General features: G+C 33.7%; 16 protein-coding genes and 2 non-coding genes across 19 annotated transcripts. All coding sequences in view use genetic code 11, as the record gives it.

Moving 5' to 3' along the window:
- Window positions 1–156: 156 nt before the first annotated feature.
- Window positions 157–270, top strand: rps12 (ribosomal protein S12; one part of a trans-spliced gene, as the record gives it; the record has 2 gene entries for this part). Coding sequences YP_011069455.1 and YP_011069410.1 both cover window positions 157–270 — 114 coding nt within the window.
- Window positions 271–1,050: 780 nt separating this feature from the next.
- On the top strand, window positions 1,051–1,437 carry rpl20 (ribosomal protein L20). Its single transcript has one exon. It carries the CDS (start codon window positions 1,051–1,053, stop codon window positions 1,435–1,437), a length of 387 nt encoding a protein of 128 aa, YP_011069454.1.
- A 202-nt stretch (window positions 1,438–1,639) lies between these two features.
- rps18 (ribosomal protein S18) lies at window positions 1,640–1,945 on the bottom strand. Its single transcript has one exon. It carries the CDS (start codon window positions 1,943–1,945, stop codon window positions 1,640–1,642), a length of 306 nt encoding a protein of 101 aa, YP_011069453.1.
- Window positions 1,946–2,106: 161 nt separating this feature from the next.
- rpl33 (ribosomal protein L33) lies at window positions 2,107–2,307 on the bottom strand. Its single transcript has one exon. It carries the CDS (start codon window positions 2,305–2,307, stop codon window positions 2,107–2,109), a length of 201 nt encoding a protein of 66 aa, YP_011069452.1.
- Window positions 2,308–2,744: 437 nt separating this feature from the next.
- On the bottom strand, window positions 2,745–2,873 carry psaJ (photosystem I subunit IX). Its single transcript has one exon. The coding sequence runs from the start codon at window positions 2,871–2,873 to the stop codon at window positions 2,745–2,747; it is 129 nt and encodes a 42-aa protein (YP_011069451.1).
- A 384-nt stretch (window positions 2,874–3,257) lies between these two features.
- On the top strand, window positions 3,258–3,331 carry trnP-UGG. The gene has a single exon. It is a non-coding gene; the product is annotated as a tRNA-Pro (tRNA).
- Window positions 3,332–3,461: 130 nt separating this feature from the next.
- On the top strand, window positions 3,462–3,535 carry trnW-CCA. The gene has a single exon. It is a non-coding gene; the product is annotated as a tRNA-Trp (tRNA).
- A 129-nt stretch (window positions 3,536–3,664) lies between these two features.
- petG (cytochrome b6/f complex subunit V) lies at window positions 3,665–3,778 on the bottom strand. Its single transcript has one exon. It carries the CDS (start codon window positions 3,776–3,778, stop codon window positions 3,665–3,667), a length of 114 nt encoding a protein of 37 aa, YP_011069450.1.
- Window positions 3,779–3,930: 152 nt separating this feature from the next.
- On the bottom strand, window positions 3,931–4,026 carry petL (cytochrome b6/f complex subunit VI). Its single transcript has one exon. The coding sequence runs from the start codon at window positions 4,024–4,026 to the stop codon at window positions 3,931–3,933; it is 96 nt and encodes a 31-aa protein (YP_011069449.1).
- Window positions 4,027–5,095: 1,069 nt separating this feature from the next.
- Window positions 5,096–5,347, top strand: psbE (photosystem II protein V). Its single transcript has one exon. It carries the CDS (start codon window positions 5,096–5,098, stop codon window positions 5,345–5,347), a length of 252 nt encoding a protein of 83 aa, YP_011069448.1.
- A 10-nt stretch (window positions 5,348–5,357) lies between these two features.
- On the top strand, window positions 5,358–5,477 carry psbF (photosystem II protein VI). The gene has a single exon. The coding sequence runs from the start codon at window positions 5,358–5,360 to the stop codon at window positions 5,475–5,477; it is 120 nt and encodes a 39-aa protein (YP_011069447.1).
- Window positions 5,478–5,499: 22 nt separating this feature from the next.
- psbL (photosystem II protein L) lies at window positions 5,500–5,616 on the top strand. Its single transcript has one exon. It carries the CDS (start codon window positions 5,500–5,502, stop codon window positions 5,614–5,616), a length of 117 nt encoding a protein of 38 aa, YP_011069446.1.
- A 132-nt stretch (window positions 5,617–5,748) lies between these two features.
- Window positions 5,749–5,871, top strand: psbJ (photosystem II protein J). The gene has a single exon. The coding sequence runs from the start codon at window positions 5,749–5,751 to the stop codon at window positions 5,869–5,871; it is 123 nt and encodes a 40-aa protein (YP_011069445.1).
- A 956-nt stretch (window positions 5,872–6,827) lies between these two features.
- Window positions 6,828–7,790, bottom strand: petA (cytochrome f). Its single transcript has one exon. The coding sequence runs from the start codon at window positions 7,788–7,790 to the stop codon at window positions 6,828–6,830; it is 963 nt and encodes a 320-aa protein (YP_011069444.1).
- Window positions 7,791–8,041: 251 nt separating this feature from the next.
- Window positions 8,042–8,731, bottom strand: cemA (envelope membrane protein). Its single transcript has one exon. It carries the CDS (start codon window positions 8,729–8,731, stop codon window positions 8,042–8,044), a length of 690 nt encoding a protein of 229 aa, YP_011069443.1.
- A 691-nt stretch (window positions 8,732–9,422) lies between these two features.
- On the bottom strand, window positions 9,423–9,977 carry ycf4 (photosystem I assembly protein Ycf4). Its single transcript has one exon. It carries the CDS (start codon window positions 9,975–9,977, stop codon window positions 9,423–9,425), a length of 555 nt encoding a protein of 184 aa, YP_011069442.1.
- A 422-nt stretch (window positions 9,978–10,399) lies between these two features.
- Window positions 10,400–10,510, bottom strand: psaI (photosystem I subunit VIII). Its single transcript has one exon. The coding sequence runs from the start codon at window positions 10,508–10,510 to the stop codon at window positions 10,400–10,402; it is 111 nt and encodes a 36-aa protein (YP_011069441.1).
- Window positions 10,511–10,951: 441 nt separating this feature from the next.
- On the bottom strand, window positions 10,952–12,427 carry accD (acetyl-CoA carboxylase beta subunit). Its single transcript has one exon. It carries the CDS (start codon window positions 12,425–12,427, stop codon window positions 10,952–10,954), a length of 1,476 nt encoding a protein of 491 aa, YP_011069440.1.
- Between the last annotated feature and the right edge of the window lie 73 nt (window positions 12,428–12,500).

Below are 12,500 nucleotides of genomic sequence, written 5' to 3'. Positions count from 1 at the left end.
TTTCGCGAAAATTATCGATTTCCTATTTTAGATTTTTGCTGAATTTACTACAAATTAAAATATACAGTTTCATCAGGAAAATGAAATATTAAATAGAAGTATCATCAGGTTAGGATCGATCTAAACCAGCCCATTATTTATATGATATGATTCAACATGCCAACTATTAAACAACTTATTAGAAATACAAGACAGCCAATCAGAAATGTCACAAAATCCCCCGCACTTCGGGGATGCCCTCAGCGTCGAGGAACATGTACTAGGGTGTATGTGCGACTCGTTCAGATCATGAGCTGGGATAAAGGTAAAAGAAATAAAACCTTTTCTAGTATCAATGATCAGTACCGGGGAATAGGATAAAATAGAAAAAGAAGTCCGTTCAATTCAGTATAAAAAAACTATATCTATTCTATTGTGTATGAAATTTATGGTTTCCGTTGGTGCAAATCCAATCACCTCAATTTAAGATGAGAATAAATTCTCCATTGGTAAAAAATGGTTATCCATTAAGCGGAGAAAATCCTACTTAAAAATAAAAACAGAAAACTTAGGCCCCTTTTGCAAGAACGGACTAACAGGGTTAGCTACCCAGCCAACTTTCATAATTAAATACCGTTACTGTCTAAGTAGATCTAATCGTGAAAGACCTATTACTGGATAATTCATGGGTAGAGCCAAAGAATGTGAACTATACAAGTTACCAATAACATTGATTAAATGAAGTAAAGGCTCCGGTGTATAGAGAAAACCTCACCGTTTAAGAAGTAACCATATAAACGAAGGAAGCCACTATTTCTTTATCCATTTAGATTTTTTATTTATTATATATATTTTGATTTTGATACCTAGTAAAATAGAATTTATTATTTCGAAGTGAAATGTCTCGAAAAAATAAAAATAGTGGTCGGGAAGGTTATAGTAGCCAAAGTCATTGGAATTGTTAGTTTATACATTGGAAAAAAGCTTTGTTATTAATAGACTAGGAAAGGGAAAAAGAATAACTGAAAGAAAGGAAATCTATTAGTTATTCGTCAAAGTTTCATTTATTCAATGACCAGAATTAGGCGGGGAAATATAGCTCGGAGACGTAGAACAAAAATTCGTTTATTTGCATCAAGCTTTCGAGGGGCTCATTCAAGACTTACTCGAACAATTACTCAACAGAAAATAAGAGCTCTGGTTTCGTCTCATCGGGATAGGGATAAGCAAAAGCGAAATTTTCGCCGTTTGTGGATCACTCGAATAAACGCAGTAATTCGTGAAATAGGGGTATCCTATAGTTATAGTAGATTAATACATGCCCTATATAAGAAACAGGTGCTTCTTAATCGTAAAATACTTGCACAAATAGCTATATCAAATAAAAATTGTCTTTATATGATTTCCAATGAAATCATAAAAGAAGTCGATTGGAAAGAATCCACCGGAATAATTTAAACGGAGTTCCCCGGAGAATGAACTCCGGGAGGGTAAAGTCAAAATGAATGAACACACCCAACAAGAATCTTTAGTCTTACCCGATTCTTTTTTTTCTTACAACATGAGAATTCAATATGTATTTTTCATATTTTTATAACAAAACATCAATCTACGTTTTAGTTATGATTTTACTTTTTATTCAAGTTACGAAAGAGTAAGCCTATTTATTTCTGGCTCGAAGACCCGCAGTTCTGGTGGTCGACTCGGTTCTTTCAAATTGTTTCTCATTATTAAGAAAAGGTAACAAAGATAAAATACGAGCCTGCTTTATAGCAATAGTAATTAATCGTTGTTGTTTCAAGGTCAATCTATTCACCCGTCTAGATAATATTTTTCCTTGTTCGCTAATAAATCGACTAATTAAACTCATGTTTCTATAATCAATTCGATCCCCCGATTGAATCGGGGGCAAACGCCTACGAAAAGATCGCTTGGATTTAAGAAAAGGTCGCTTGGATTTATCCATGGTTTGTTTAGTTTATTCCTTATCCCGAAAATCCTATTTCGGTCGGATCTAAAATGAATTAGAATAAATAGGATTTGGTTTGTTTATATTTAATTATGTTATATATAGAATGTTATTTTTACCCTTCCTTGGAAGGGTTACATACATGTGCTCGATTCGATCTATTTCTTTATCTCCCCATGCATCGTATGTTTGTAACAAAATGGACAGAATTTTCTTAATTCCAATCGATTAGGCGTGTTGTGACGATTCTTTTCAGTAATATATCTGGAAATACCCGTTGATACCTTATTAACACCGTTTCGAACACAACCGGTACATTCCAAAATAACCGTTATTCGGACATCTTTCCCCTTGGCCATGAACCCCCTTTGGATTTTTGATTTACTCAACTCTTCCATTTGCGATCCGAAACGAAGAAGAAGAAAGGAAGTAAAAATAGAAGTTATTAGCTTGAAATCCAATTATAAAAAATTCCCTGCAATCAATATACTAAAAAAATTTCTAAACTTTATTTCAAATCACAGTATTTCATTTACATTTAAGTACCTTGTATAAGAGTCTTGTCCTAGATCTAGGCCGACCCTGTTTATTCTACCTCCATCCCTAGTTAATTTTTGAATTTAATAATTTATTAAATTCAAACTTGAACCCAAGTCTCGAAGCTGTTGAATACACCCTTTCTTTTTTCTCTTTCCTCCCTTTAAGGAAAAAAGAGAAAAAAGGGGCAAAGGATTAGTAAAAAATATTTAATTTTATCTCCAATCTTCGTTATTTGGTACCGTATCAATAACTAGAATCAAAAAAAGGGGAATGTCAACGCATCTGGGAAAAAACGATTAATCTCTATCAATAGACCTGCTAAAGACCCGAACCATAGAGTACTTAATACCGGTGCCACGGAAAGATATGTTTTTAGATCTCGCATTGAAAAATCTCCTTCCTTTTTTTATTGTAATCTAAAATGATAATGATAATACATATATGATCAGATGCATATGCAGTTAAGAACCTTGTACACGGAATCCCTAATTCAAATTGAAATTTACAACTATCCGGTAAATACAATTTTTCTTAAAACATAAAAAAAGGTCCCTTTCGTCCCGAGCATTCCCGAAAACTACTCATTTATTTTTACGACAGGTTCCGTTCCGTATCTCATACCTATATAAGACTTTTCTTTTACTATTATTATATGTTAAATGGGACCAAAAAGACGAAATGCCCATATAAATTGTATAGATCAATGGACGAAATAACGATGTGGAAAACAAGACAGGAATTCTATACAATGATACTGTAGACCAATTGTAGGGATGTAGCGCAGCTTGGTAGCGCGTTTGTTTTGGGTACAAAATGTCACAGGTTCAAATCCTGTCATCCCTACCTATTACTTCTTCGTTGAGCAGTAACGAGGGATTAATTAAGATCGATTCCAATTATATTAATATATAATCGTTCATTAAATTGGGGTTAAAAAAAGTGTCTTTACGTTCTTGTCTTTTATGATAAGAAAGCGCTCTTAGTTCAGTTCGGTAGAACGCGGGTCTCCAAAACCCGATGTCGTAGGTTCAAATCCTACAGAGCGTGATTTCCTCCTTATTTTTCTTAGATCAAATTAGACTGAAAGAGCTTCACTAACTTGAACCGAAATCTAAATTCGACCTCCTTTGTATTAAAGAAAGTAGGAGGTCAATCAAAAAAAGCGATAGTAATTAATCAAAGGTCCGATTGATCACCACGCCTATATTGTAAATATGCAGTTACGAATAATCCAGCCAAAGTAACAGGAATTAGACCTAACACGATTCCAAATAGAAAAACTTCAATCATTGCAATTTATTTCAAAGGAGAAAAAGGAGGTAATATCTATACCTAAATATTAATCTGAATTACCATGAATCTCAATGACCAAGAATTGGCAATTTATACGGAATCCTATCGAAAGATTTCTTTTTATGAATTGTGCATTTCAAATACTAATTTCAGATAAGTCGTATCTTACTCAGACCAATAAATAGAGCTGAGGTTACCGTTAAAGCCGCTAGTAGAAAACCAAAATAACTAGTTATAGTAGGCATGAAGGAGCTAAATGAAATATGTTCTTTTTGTACATATATGTTTCTAAAAAAGCACTTACCTAAGTTTCCTTAAAAAAAAAAGAGATATTCCAAATTGGCGTATAAAAATAAATTGATTCATCATCTACCACATCTACCCATCTCGCGATTCCAATCAACCGATTCATTGAGCAACTCTTGGGGGCTTCTATAAACTAATAAAAAGAACTGCCCCGTGTAACTTCACTCAAAAATTAAACCTTTTTAAAATGATTACATTATGGAAGAATATAAGAAAACTTTTTTATTGTCTCGGATCCTATTTCTATTTTAGAGACAACGTAAACCTAAAAAAAAGGATTACTTTCAGTAGATTCCGGAATAGGTTCATTCACTTAATATCTTGAACGAATGAGAAGAAAAAAGTTATCCCGCAATCACTCAAAAAAATATTTATTTTGGTCCAACTAGGTTAGTAATTTCTATTATCTTTTCTTTTTTACGTTCTACATTTTTTCTTTCCGTATTATAATTATATTATAAAAACTCGTTCTTGTAGTTAGGTCAAGAAAGAATCTTTTAATCTTGATCTAATACAACAATGTATGCATCAAAAGGGTTGATTACAATTTTTTTATTCTTTTCTTTCATCGAATAGGATTTACTACTATTTCTTATCTTACTTGTTACTGGACGACTAGCCAATTCCTTAAAATGATGAAAAAAGGATTCCAACAAAAACCGCTTCTACAACTACGAACAGGTTCTACCCAAAAACTAATACAAACTCATAATGGAGAGAAATAAACTTTGTTGCATAATTTGATATTGAATGGGGAAGCCTTGTACACTGACAAGCAACAAATAAAGTAAGAAAGCAAATTTTGAGTACTTCCTTTCGATAATGATTGAAAGTGCGTTGCTGTGTCAGAAGAAGGATAGCTATACTTATTCGGTATACTCTAAAGACGCCCTCGGTACAATATTGACGATCTCACAAAGATTTAGTTTTAGTAAATTGAAATTGACTTATCTAATCTTTTACGGAATCGATCCCCCTTTGACTGTACAAGAATATGTGGAGCTCAGCATGTCTGGAAGCACAGGAGAACGTTCTTTTGCTGATATTATTACCAGTATTCGCTACTGGGTCATTCATAGCATTACTATACCTTCCCTATTCATTGCGGGTTGGTTATTCGTCAGTACCGGTTTAGCGTACGATGTATTTGGAAGCCCTCGGCCAAACGAGTATTTCACAGAGAACCGACAAGGAATTCCATTAATAACTGGCCGTTTTGATCCTTTGGAACAACTCGATGAATTTAGTAGATCTTTTTAAGGAGGCCCCAATGACCATAGATCGAACCTATCCAATTTTTACAGTGCGATGGTTGGCTGTTCACGGCCTAGCTGTACCTACCGTTTCTTTTTTGGGGTCAATATCAGCAATGCAGTTCATCCAACGATAAACCTAATCCGAATTATAGAGCTATGACACAATCAAACCCGAACGAACAAGATGTTGAATTGAATCGTACCAGCCTCTACTGGGGATTATTACTCATTTTTGTACTTGCTGTTTTATTTTCCAATTATTTCTTCAATTAAGAAAACAAAGGAGAATAATAATTATAGGCATTCTCTCTTAGCCCATTCGGAAGGCTCTCATCTCATAATTATCCATGACTGTTTATGTCTCTAGCATGACCACTTGACGAAATGTGGAGGGAAGTGGGGTAAATGGCTGATACTACTGGAAGGATTCCTCTTTGGATAATCGGTACTGTAGCTGGTATTCTTGTGATCGGTTTAATAGGTATTTTCTTTTATGGTTCATATTCTGGATTGGGTTCATCTCTGTAGTAATCAGATTAATTGAGTTGTAACTTGTAGCCATGAAAGCGTAAGAACTCAACGGGACCTCCCCCCTCAAATCATACAAAGAAGGGAACCCCGTTGAGTTCTTAAGAATTAGAATATTTTTTCGTATAAATGGCAAGACTCCATTCTATTTTTCTGATGATGTTTTTGTTTTTGAAAAATGAAGTTCATTGATCCATGCGCCCGTTGCTCGATAGTTTCTATCGATACTTTCAAAGTTAGAAGAAAGAATAAATTACTCGATTTCCTAGATGACATACTATCCTCAAATAAGAATAAAACCTTAGTATTTTTTTTGTATCTCATCAAAATATCAATTTTTGAAGTTTATTGAAGAAGTTCTATTTACTCAATAAACCTCCCTCTCTTTTGTTTGCCCACTATTCTATTTTAGAATTTATAATAATAATAAAAAATTATATCTATATTGTAATATATATTGTAATTGTAATATATAAAAAAGTTCTGATATTATCTTGAAAAATTAAAAACTTAGACTAGTAATCTTTTACGAATAGGATAAATAATCTTTTTTTCTTTCGACACAAGAAAGAGATGTGGAAAATTCCTTTTCTTGTGTCGAATACTAGGAAGATGAATAATCGTCCCTATAATTTTGTGTTCCACGCATTTATCCGTTCTATTCCCCGCTTACTTATGTCTAGTATCTAGTTTAATTTCATTCAATTAGAATCGAAAATACTATTAATGAATTTTATTACATAATAATACCACCCCAATTTTTATTCAAAAAAAGTAAAAAGTCTTCTTCACAATCTACATACTATGACTAGGAATGCGGTACAAGGAATTCCCGACATCCCGTAGACAAACAAGTATAAAAAAGAAAAAGTCTTTTCATATTTTTTATCATAAAAAGTCGTCAAAAATTTTTGTTCTTTTTACATTATGAGCTCAATGTCGATAAATCCACGAGTCTAGAAATTCATTTCTGACAATTGAACCTTCTCGAACTGTTTCTTTTTAAGAACCAAAAAGATTTGTGCCAAAATAACAGATGCCAAGAAGAACAAAAGGCCTTGGACACGTAAGGGGTCTTGAAGTACTATTTCTGCATCTCCCTGGCCAAATCCGCCCACATTAGGATTACTCGTCAACGGTTGATCCAATTTGATAGATTCGCCTTCTGAAACAAGAAGTTCTGGCCCTGGAGGGATAATATCAACCACTTGACGTCCATCCGATGCATCCGCTATGGTTATTTCGTAACCCCCTTTTTCTTTTCGTATTATTTTACCTACTATACCTGCTGAGGTAGCATTATAAACTGTATTGTTACTTTTGCTCCCGTCGGGATAAATCTGACCCCTTCCCCTGTTTCCGCCTACGTATATAGGATATTTTAAGAAGTGAACCTCTTTCGTAGTAGCGGGGTCCGGGGAAAGGATAGGAAAGGTTATTTCACTATATTTCTGACCAGGAACGGGGCCTATCACAAGAATATTTTTTTTATTGGGGCGATAGCTCTGAAAAGAAAGATTGCCTATCTTTTCTTTCATCTCGGGGGAAATCCGATCGGCAGGAGCTAATTCAAAACCCTCTGGTAAAATAAGAACAGCCCCTACATTCAAAGTACCCCTTTTACCATTAGCAAGAACTTGTTTTAGTTGCATATCATAAGGTATTCGAACAACTGCTTCAAATACAGTATCTGGAAGTACCGTTTGTGGAACTTCAATATCCACGGGCTTATTAGCTAAATGGCAATTGGCACATACAATACGACCAGTCGCTTCTCGTGGATTTTCATAACCTTGTTGTGCAAAAATGGGATATGCAATTGAAATAGATGGCCGAGTTATGATATATATCATGAGCGATACGGAAATGGATCGATTTATTTGTTCCTTTATCCAAGAAAAAGTCTTTCTAGTTTGCATGGTCCAACCATTGAGCCCAAAAATGTCTACAATAAATTTGGTAGGTCGCTAACCTAGTTCCCTATCCGCAATTCTGCTATTTACTGGAATAATTTTACTGGAATAAATAATATTAAATTTAATATATAGAATAAATCTTTGGGATGGGTAGAAATTGAAAGAGTAAGTATGCTTTTACATGCTTTGCTTCTGGACAACTACAAAGTAAGAAACGCTGTAATTGAATTGGATTAATATCCGTAGATCCTTTTTTATTCATTCATTGAATGATAAATCACTACAAGTGACGGAGAAACACAATTTAAATAACGAAAAACCCAAAATTTAAATAGAGTATCTAGAATGACTGGAAAAATACAAACAAGACTAGATAGAATTTGATCATTATGAGCAAATCCAAAATCTTTGTAGACAAAGCCAATCATTAGTTCCCAACCACGAGTCGAATGGAATCCGATAAAAAAATCTGTTAATAAAAGAATCCAAAAAGCTTTTATTGTGTCACTTAAGTTATATATGAATTCCTGAGCCCAAGAGTTAAGAATAACAAGTTCTTCATTACCCAAAATAGAATAACCGCTTAGAATAACGAAACAGATTATATTTGTCGAGAAGTGCAAAATCGTATGAATATGATCCTCATTGTGTATCTTGATTAATTGGAGCGTTTCTTTGTGGATTCCTATACGAAGGTTTTGTAGATGTGTCTCTGAGTCTTCCTTGATCATTTCCTCCAAAAGAAGGATTTCTTCCAATTCTATGAAATTTTTTATAATATTCTTTTCTTGAATATCATTCCAAAAAATTTCAGATTGCCTAGTATTCCACCAATCAGTAACCCAAGATTCCAGACTTTTATTAAATGAGAGAGAAATCCACCAGGGCAAAAATACTATAGATGCAAGATATAAAAGAGAGGTGAATGCTTTCTTTTTTGACATTTTTTCATTTCGTCTATTAATTTTTAATGAACCGACCTCATTAGTTGACTCTACGCCATCCAATATTTCTCTCATGCATGAGTTCTATTACAAAGTATCGAACTTATTAATCTATTCACTTTTTTTATTTGTGATTTCGGAGTTAGTCTTTGAATGTATAAAGAATACAGAAATAGATTAAGAATCCACTTCGAATTCAAAGAATTAACAAAAAACTATTCTATTGTTTCCAGATATAGTAATTGGTTAAATTCGAAGCAAGTATCCCCCTTTCGACGAATCGATGACTGCCTGAAAGAACCGCTTTATTTAAGTATTTAAGTAATGAATATTATTTTCTATCATTATATCAAAATATCTTCTATTTTAAAAAAATTTAACTGACTACTCAGAGCCCGGAATAAAAAAATTGATGTATTTCGAAATACTTTGATATAAAATAGAAAGGATGAATTCATTTTTTCGATTTGTTACTTATTTTTTTGTTATTGAATTAAGTTGTGTATATTTCCATACACATAAAAGACCACAAAAAAAGTTTTGTTTTGTGGTTGTTACGTTACGTATACGTCTTCTTTGACTAGAATGAGCGTTATGAAGAAACTTCAGTTAAGTTATGGTATAGAAAAAAAGGGGTATTCTTTTGTTTTTATTTCCTGCTGAGAAAGCATTCATTATCTCAGCTCATTTCTTAAAATACTTCAATTGGTACACGCAAGAAATAGGCCAATTCAGCAGCTTTTTGTTCGATTTCCCGTGGAGTAACATTCTCATCAGTACGAGTCAAGGGAATGGCCCCCTGGCCTCTGATATCCATATAAAGGACACGGCGAGCATAAATACCCTCTTTAACTTCTATTCTGACGGACTGAATATCCTTTATAAGGAATCGTAGGAAGATGCGACGATTTTTTCCAGGGAATCCCCAACGAAAAAGACACACCATTCCTTCTTTTCTATCGAATCGATCATAACCACCCCCTACATTCCACGAAATTGTGCACCACAAATAGGAGCTAATAAAGAGACCCGCGATCCCATAGAAAGACATCACAATCCCTTGTGGAAAAAAAAGGATTTGCTGAGACGGAAATAAAGATATCAAGTTTCTCCCAAGATAACTGGAAGTTCCAACCAATAAGAATCCTAATGAACCTAAAAAAAGGATAATGGCCCAGCATAAATTACTTGTTTTTCGCGATCCCGTTATAGGTTGTATCCATATATGTTCTGATCGACAACTCATACTTGATCCGGTTTCGTTTTATTGGAATTGAGAGAATACCCTAGACTTTACTCTTTTTGTTTCCGAAGTAACTCTCATCAACTAGTACTTAGTTTGATCTAAACCTTTAAGAGTAATTTATCAAGTTGGTTAGATCTAAAATAAAAACATACCCTTCGTATGATCCCATCGATATATATATATAGATATAGATGTACCAATTTTACAGTTCAGCCATCCGGCGATCCTGATATTTTTTCAAATATATAATTCCTTTACCCCGTATCATCTTTCTACAGGTCAAAGCACTCCTTTCGACGGAAGCGCCACATGTTATACCTTCTTACAATAAATCTTACAATAAATACAATAAATAGGTATTTGCGTTATGATACAAGTCTTAGTTTTGAAAAAAAAATGGATGAGAGTTGGGCCCATCAGATCTAAACAGTCTTATTATTTTGAACATGAAGAAATAAAGAAGCCATTGCCATTGCCGGAAATATTAAGCCCACTAAAGGCACCAAAACAGAGGGAAAGTCGAAAGTTGTCATATAAAGGATACCTCAATTTACTATTTGTACCTGTTATTATTTATAAAGATATCTTATCTTATTCAGAATTCAACTCAATAATTATAATTAATAATATATTCGAATTCAAAGTTTTATTAGTATAAATCTAAGTATATATCTAAGTGAGTATAGAAGGTACAAAATTTGGATTCTATATACATACGTAAGACGTAGAACAAAAATTTGGATTTTCCTATAATTTGGCGTTTGACGAAAAAAATAATTCACTTTTTTCTTGTTGGTAGAGGCCTCTTAACTTAATTAGTAATCAAGAATATAGATAAAAAAGAGTTATCCGCGACTTTTGCTTTTGATTCTTTTTACAATTTAGATCTTATGTCAACAAAGAAACCCCATTCATATTCGTTTTACTTGGATTCTGATAAACAAATTACTTGTTTGCTACAAATAAAAAGGAGCTTAATGCTCTATTGAATTTTTATTCAAAGGAAAGAAAGCGTGGAGCTGAAATAACTCACTCAGAACGCTTTTTAAAAGATTACGTGGTACGATTAGATCGAATAAGCCCTTCTGGAATAAATATTCAGCCGCCTGTGAACCTTCAGGTACTGTTTTATTCAATGTTTGTTCAATTACTCTTTTACCCGCAAATGCAATATAGGCGTTGGGTTCGGCAATAATGATATCTCCCAACATACCAAAACTAGCAGTCACCCCCCCTGTAGTAGGAGATGTAAGAATTGGTACATAGAATAACTTTTTATTTGATTGATAATCATATAAAGCAGAAGATATTTTAGCCATTTGCATTAAACTCAAACTTCCCTCTTGCATACGCGCCCCCCCAGAAGCACATACTATAATAAGAGGGAGCAATTGGTTAGTAGCGTACTCAATCAAACGGGTTATTTTCTCTCCAACCACGGATCCCATACTACCCCCCATAAACTGAAAATCCATAACCCCAAGTGCTATGGGAATACCATTTAATTGGCCTATGCCTGTTTGAACGGCTTCCGTTAATCCTGTCTTTCGTTGATAAGAATCGATACGATCTTTATAAGGCTCCTCTTCCGAATGAAATTCAATGGGATCCAAAGAAACCATGTCTTCATCCATAGCATCCCAAGTATCCGGATCGATCGAAAGTTCGATTCTATCTGAACTACTCATTTTCAAATGATATCCACATTGTTCACAAAGATTCATTTTTGATTTTAAAATTTTCTTATAATTTAATCCATAACAATTTTCACATTGAACCCATAAATGTCTGTATTTTTGAGTTATATCCAGATCATTGGAACTTTCTATTATAGTGCTACCATTCGTGCTGGTACTTATATTGGACCCCTTACTTTCACTTTCACCACAAACGGAACGAGAAATGTAACTGTTACTGTAATTGTCACTACCACTTACAATGTAAGTATCAATAAAGATTTGAGACTCAAGATAAATGTCAATATAACTATTAATGTGATTATTCCAACTATATTGAGTATCATCCATGTAATGATCATCGTGAGGATCGTCAGTCTTAGATCCATTATTTAGATAACTCAAATTCCAATAACTATAAAAAGAACTTTCTAGTCCACTCTGAAAAAAATGACCACTATCAATCTCGAAAATATGCTTTTCAATATCCAAATATATGGAATAACTGTTCCCATTCCTATCCACAACTAAAAAAGTTTCATCAGAGATGAAATTCCAAATGTCCTTGACGCCGAATAAATAATCAACATTGCTGTAACTAGAATTGTCACGACTGCCCCAACTATGGCTATTTTTTTTCATATCATTTCTATTCGGATCTTCACTTTCACTGGTATTTTCAATAGGACCAAGACCGCCCATTGATTTACTTAGACCACACCTGTGTTCGAACCCTTTCTTAAACAGTATTGAATCGAACCACCATCTTTCCATAGAGTTTTATTGCCCCCTATTTGCTTTGCATGAAAATACAATAGATGAATAGTCATTCGATTAAAAATTTTGT

Source organism: Daucus carota, plastid (genome assembly GCF_001625215.2).
Source record: "Daucus carota subsp. sativus plastid, complete sequence".
In the NCBI taxonomy this organism is placed as follows: domain Eukaryota; kingdom Viridiplantae; phylum Streptophyta; class Magnoliopsida; order Apiales; family Apiaceae; genus Daucus; species Daucus carota.
The sequence above is the reverse complement of the archived record's forward strand: the minus strand, read 5'-3'. Positions and strand labels throughout refer to the sequence as shown.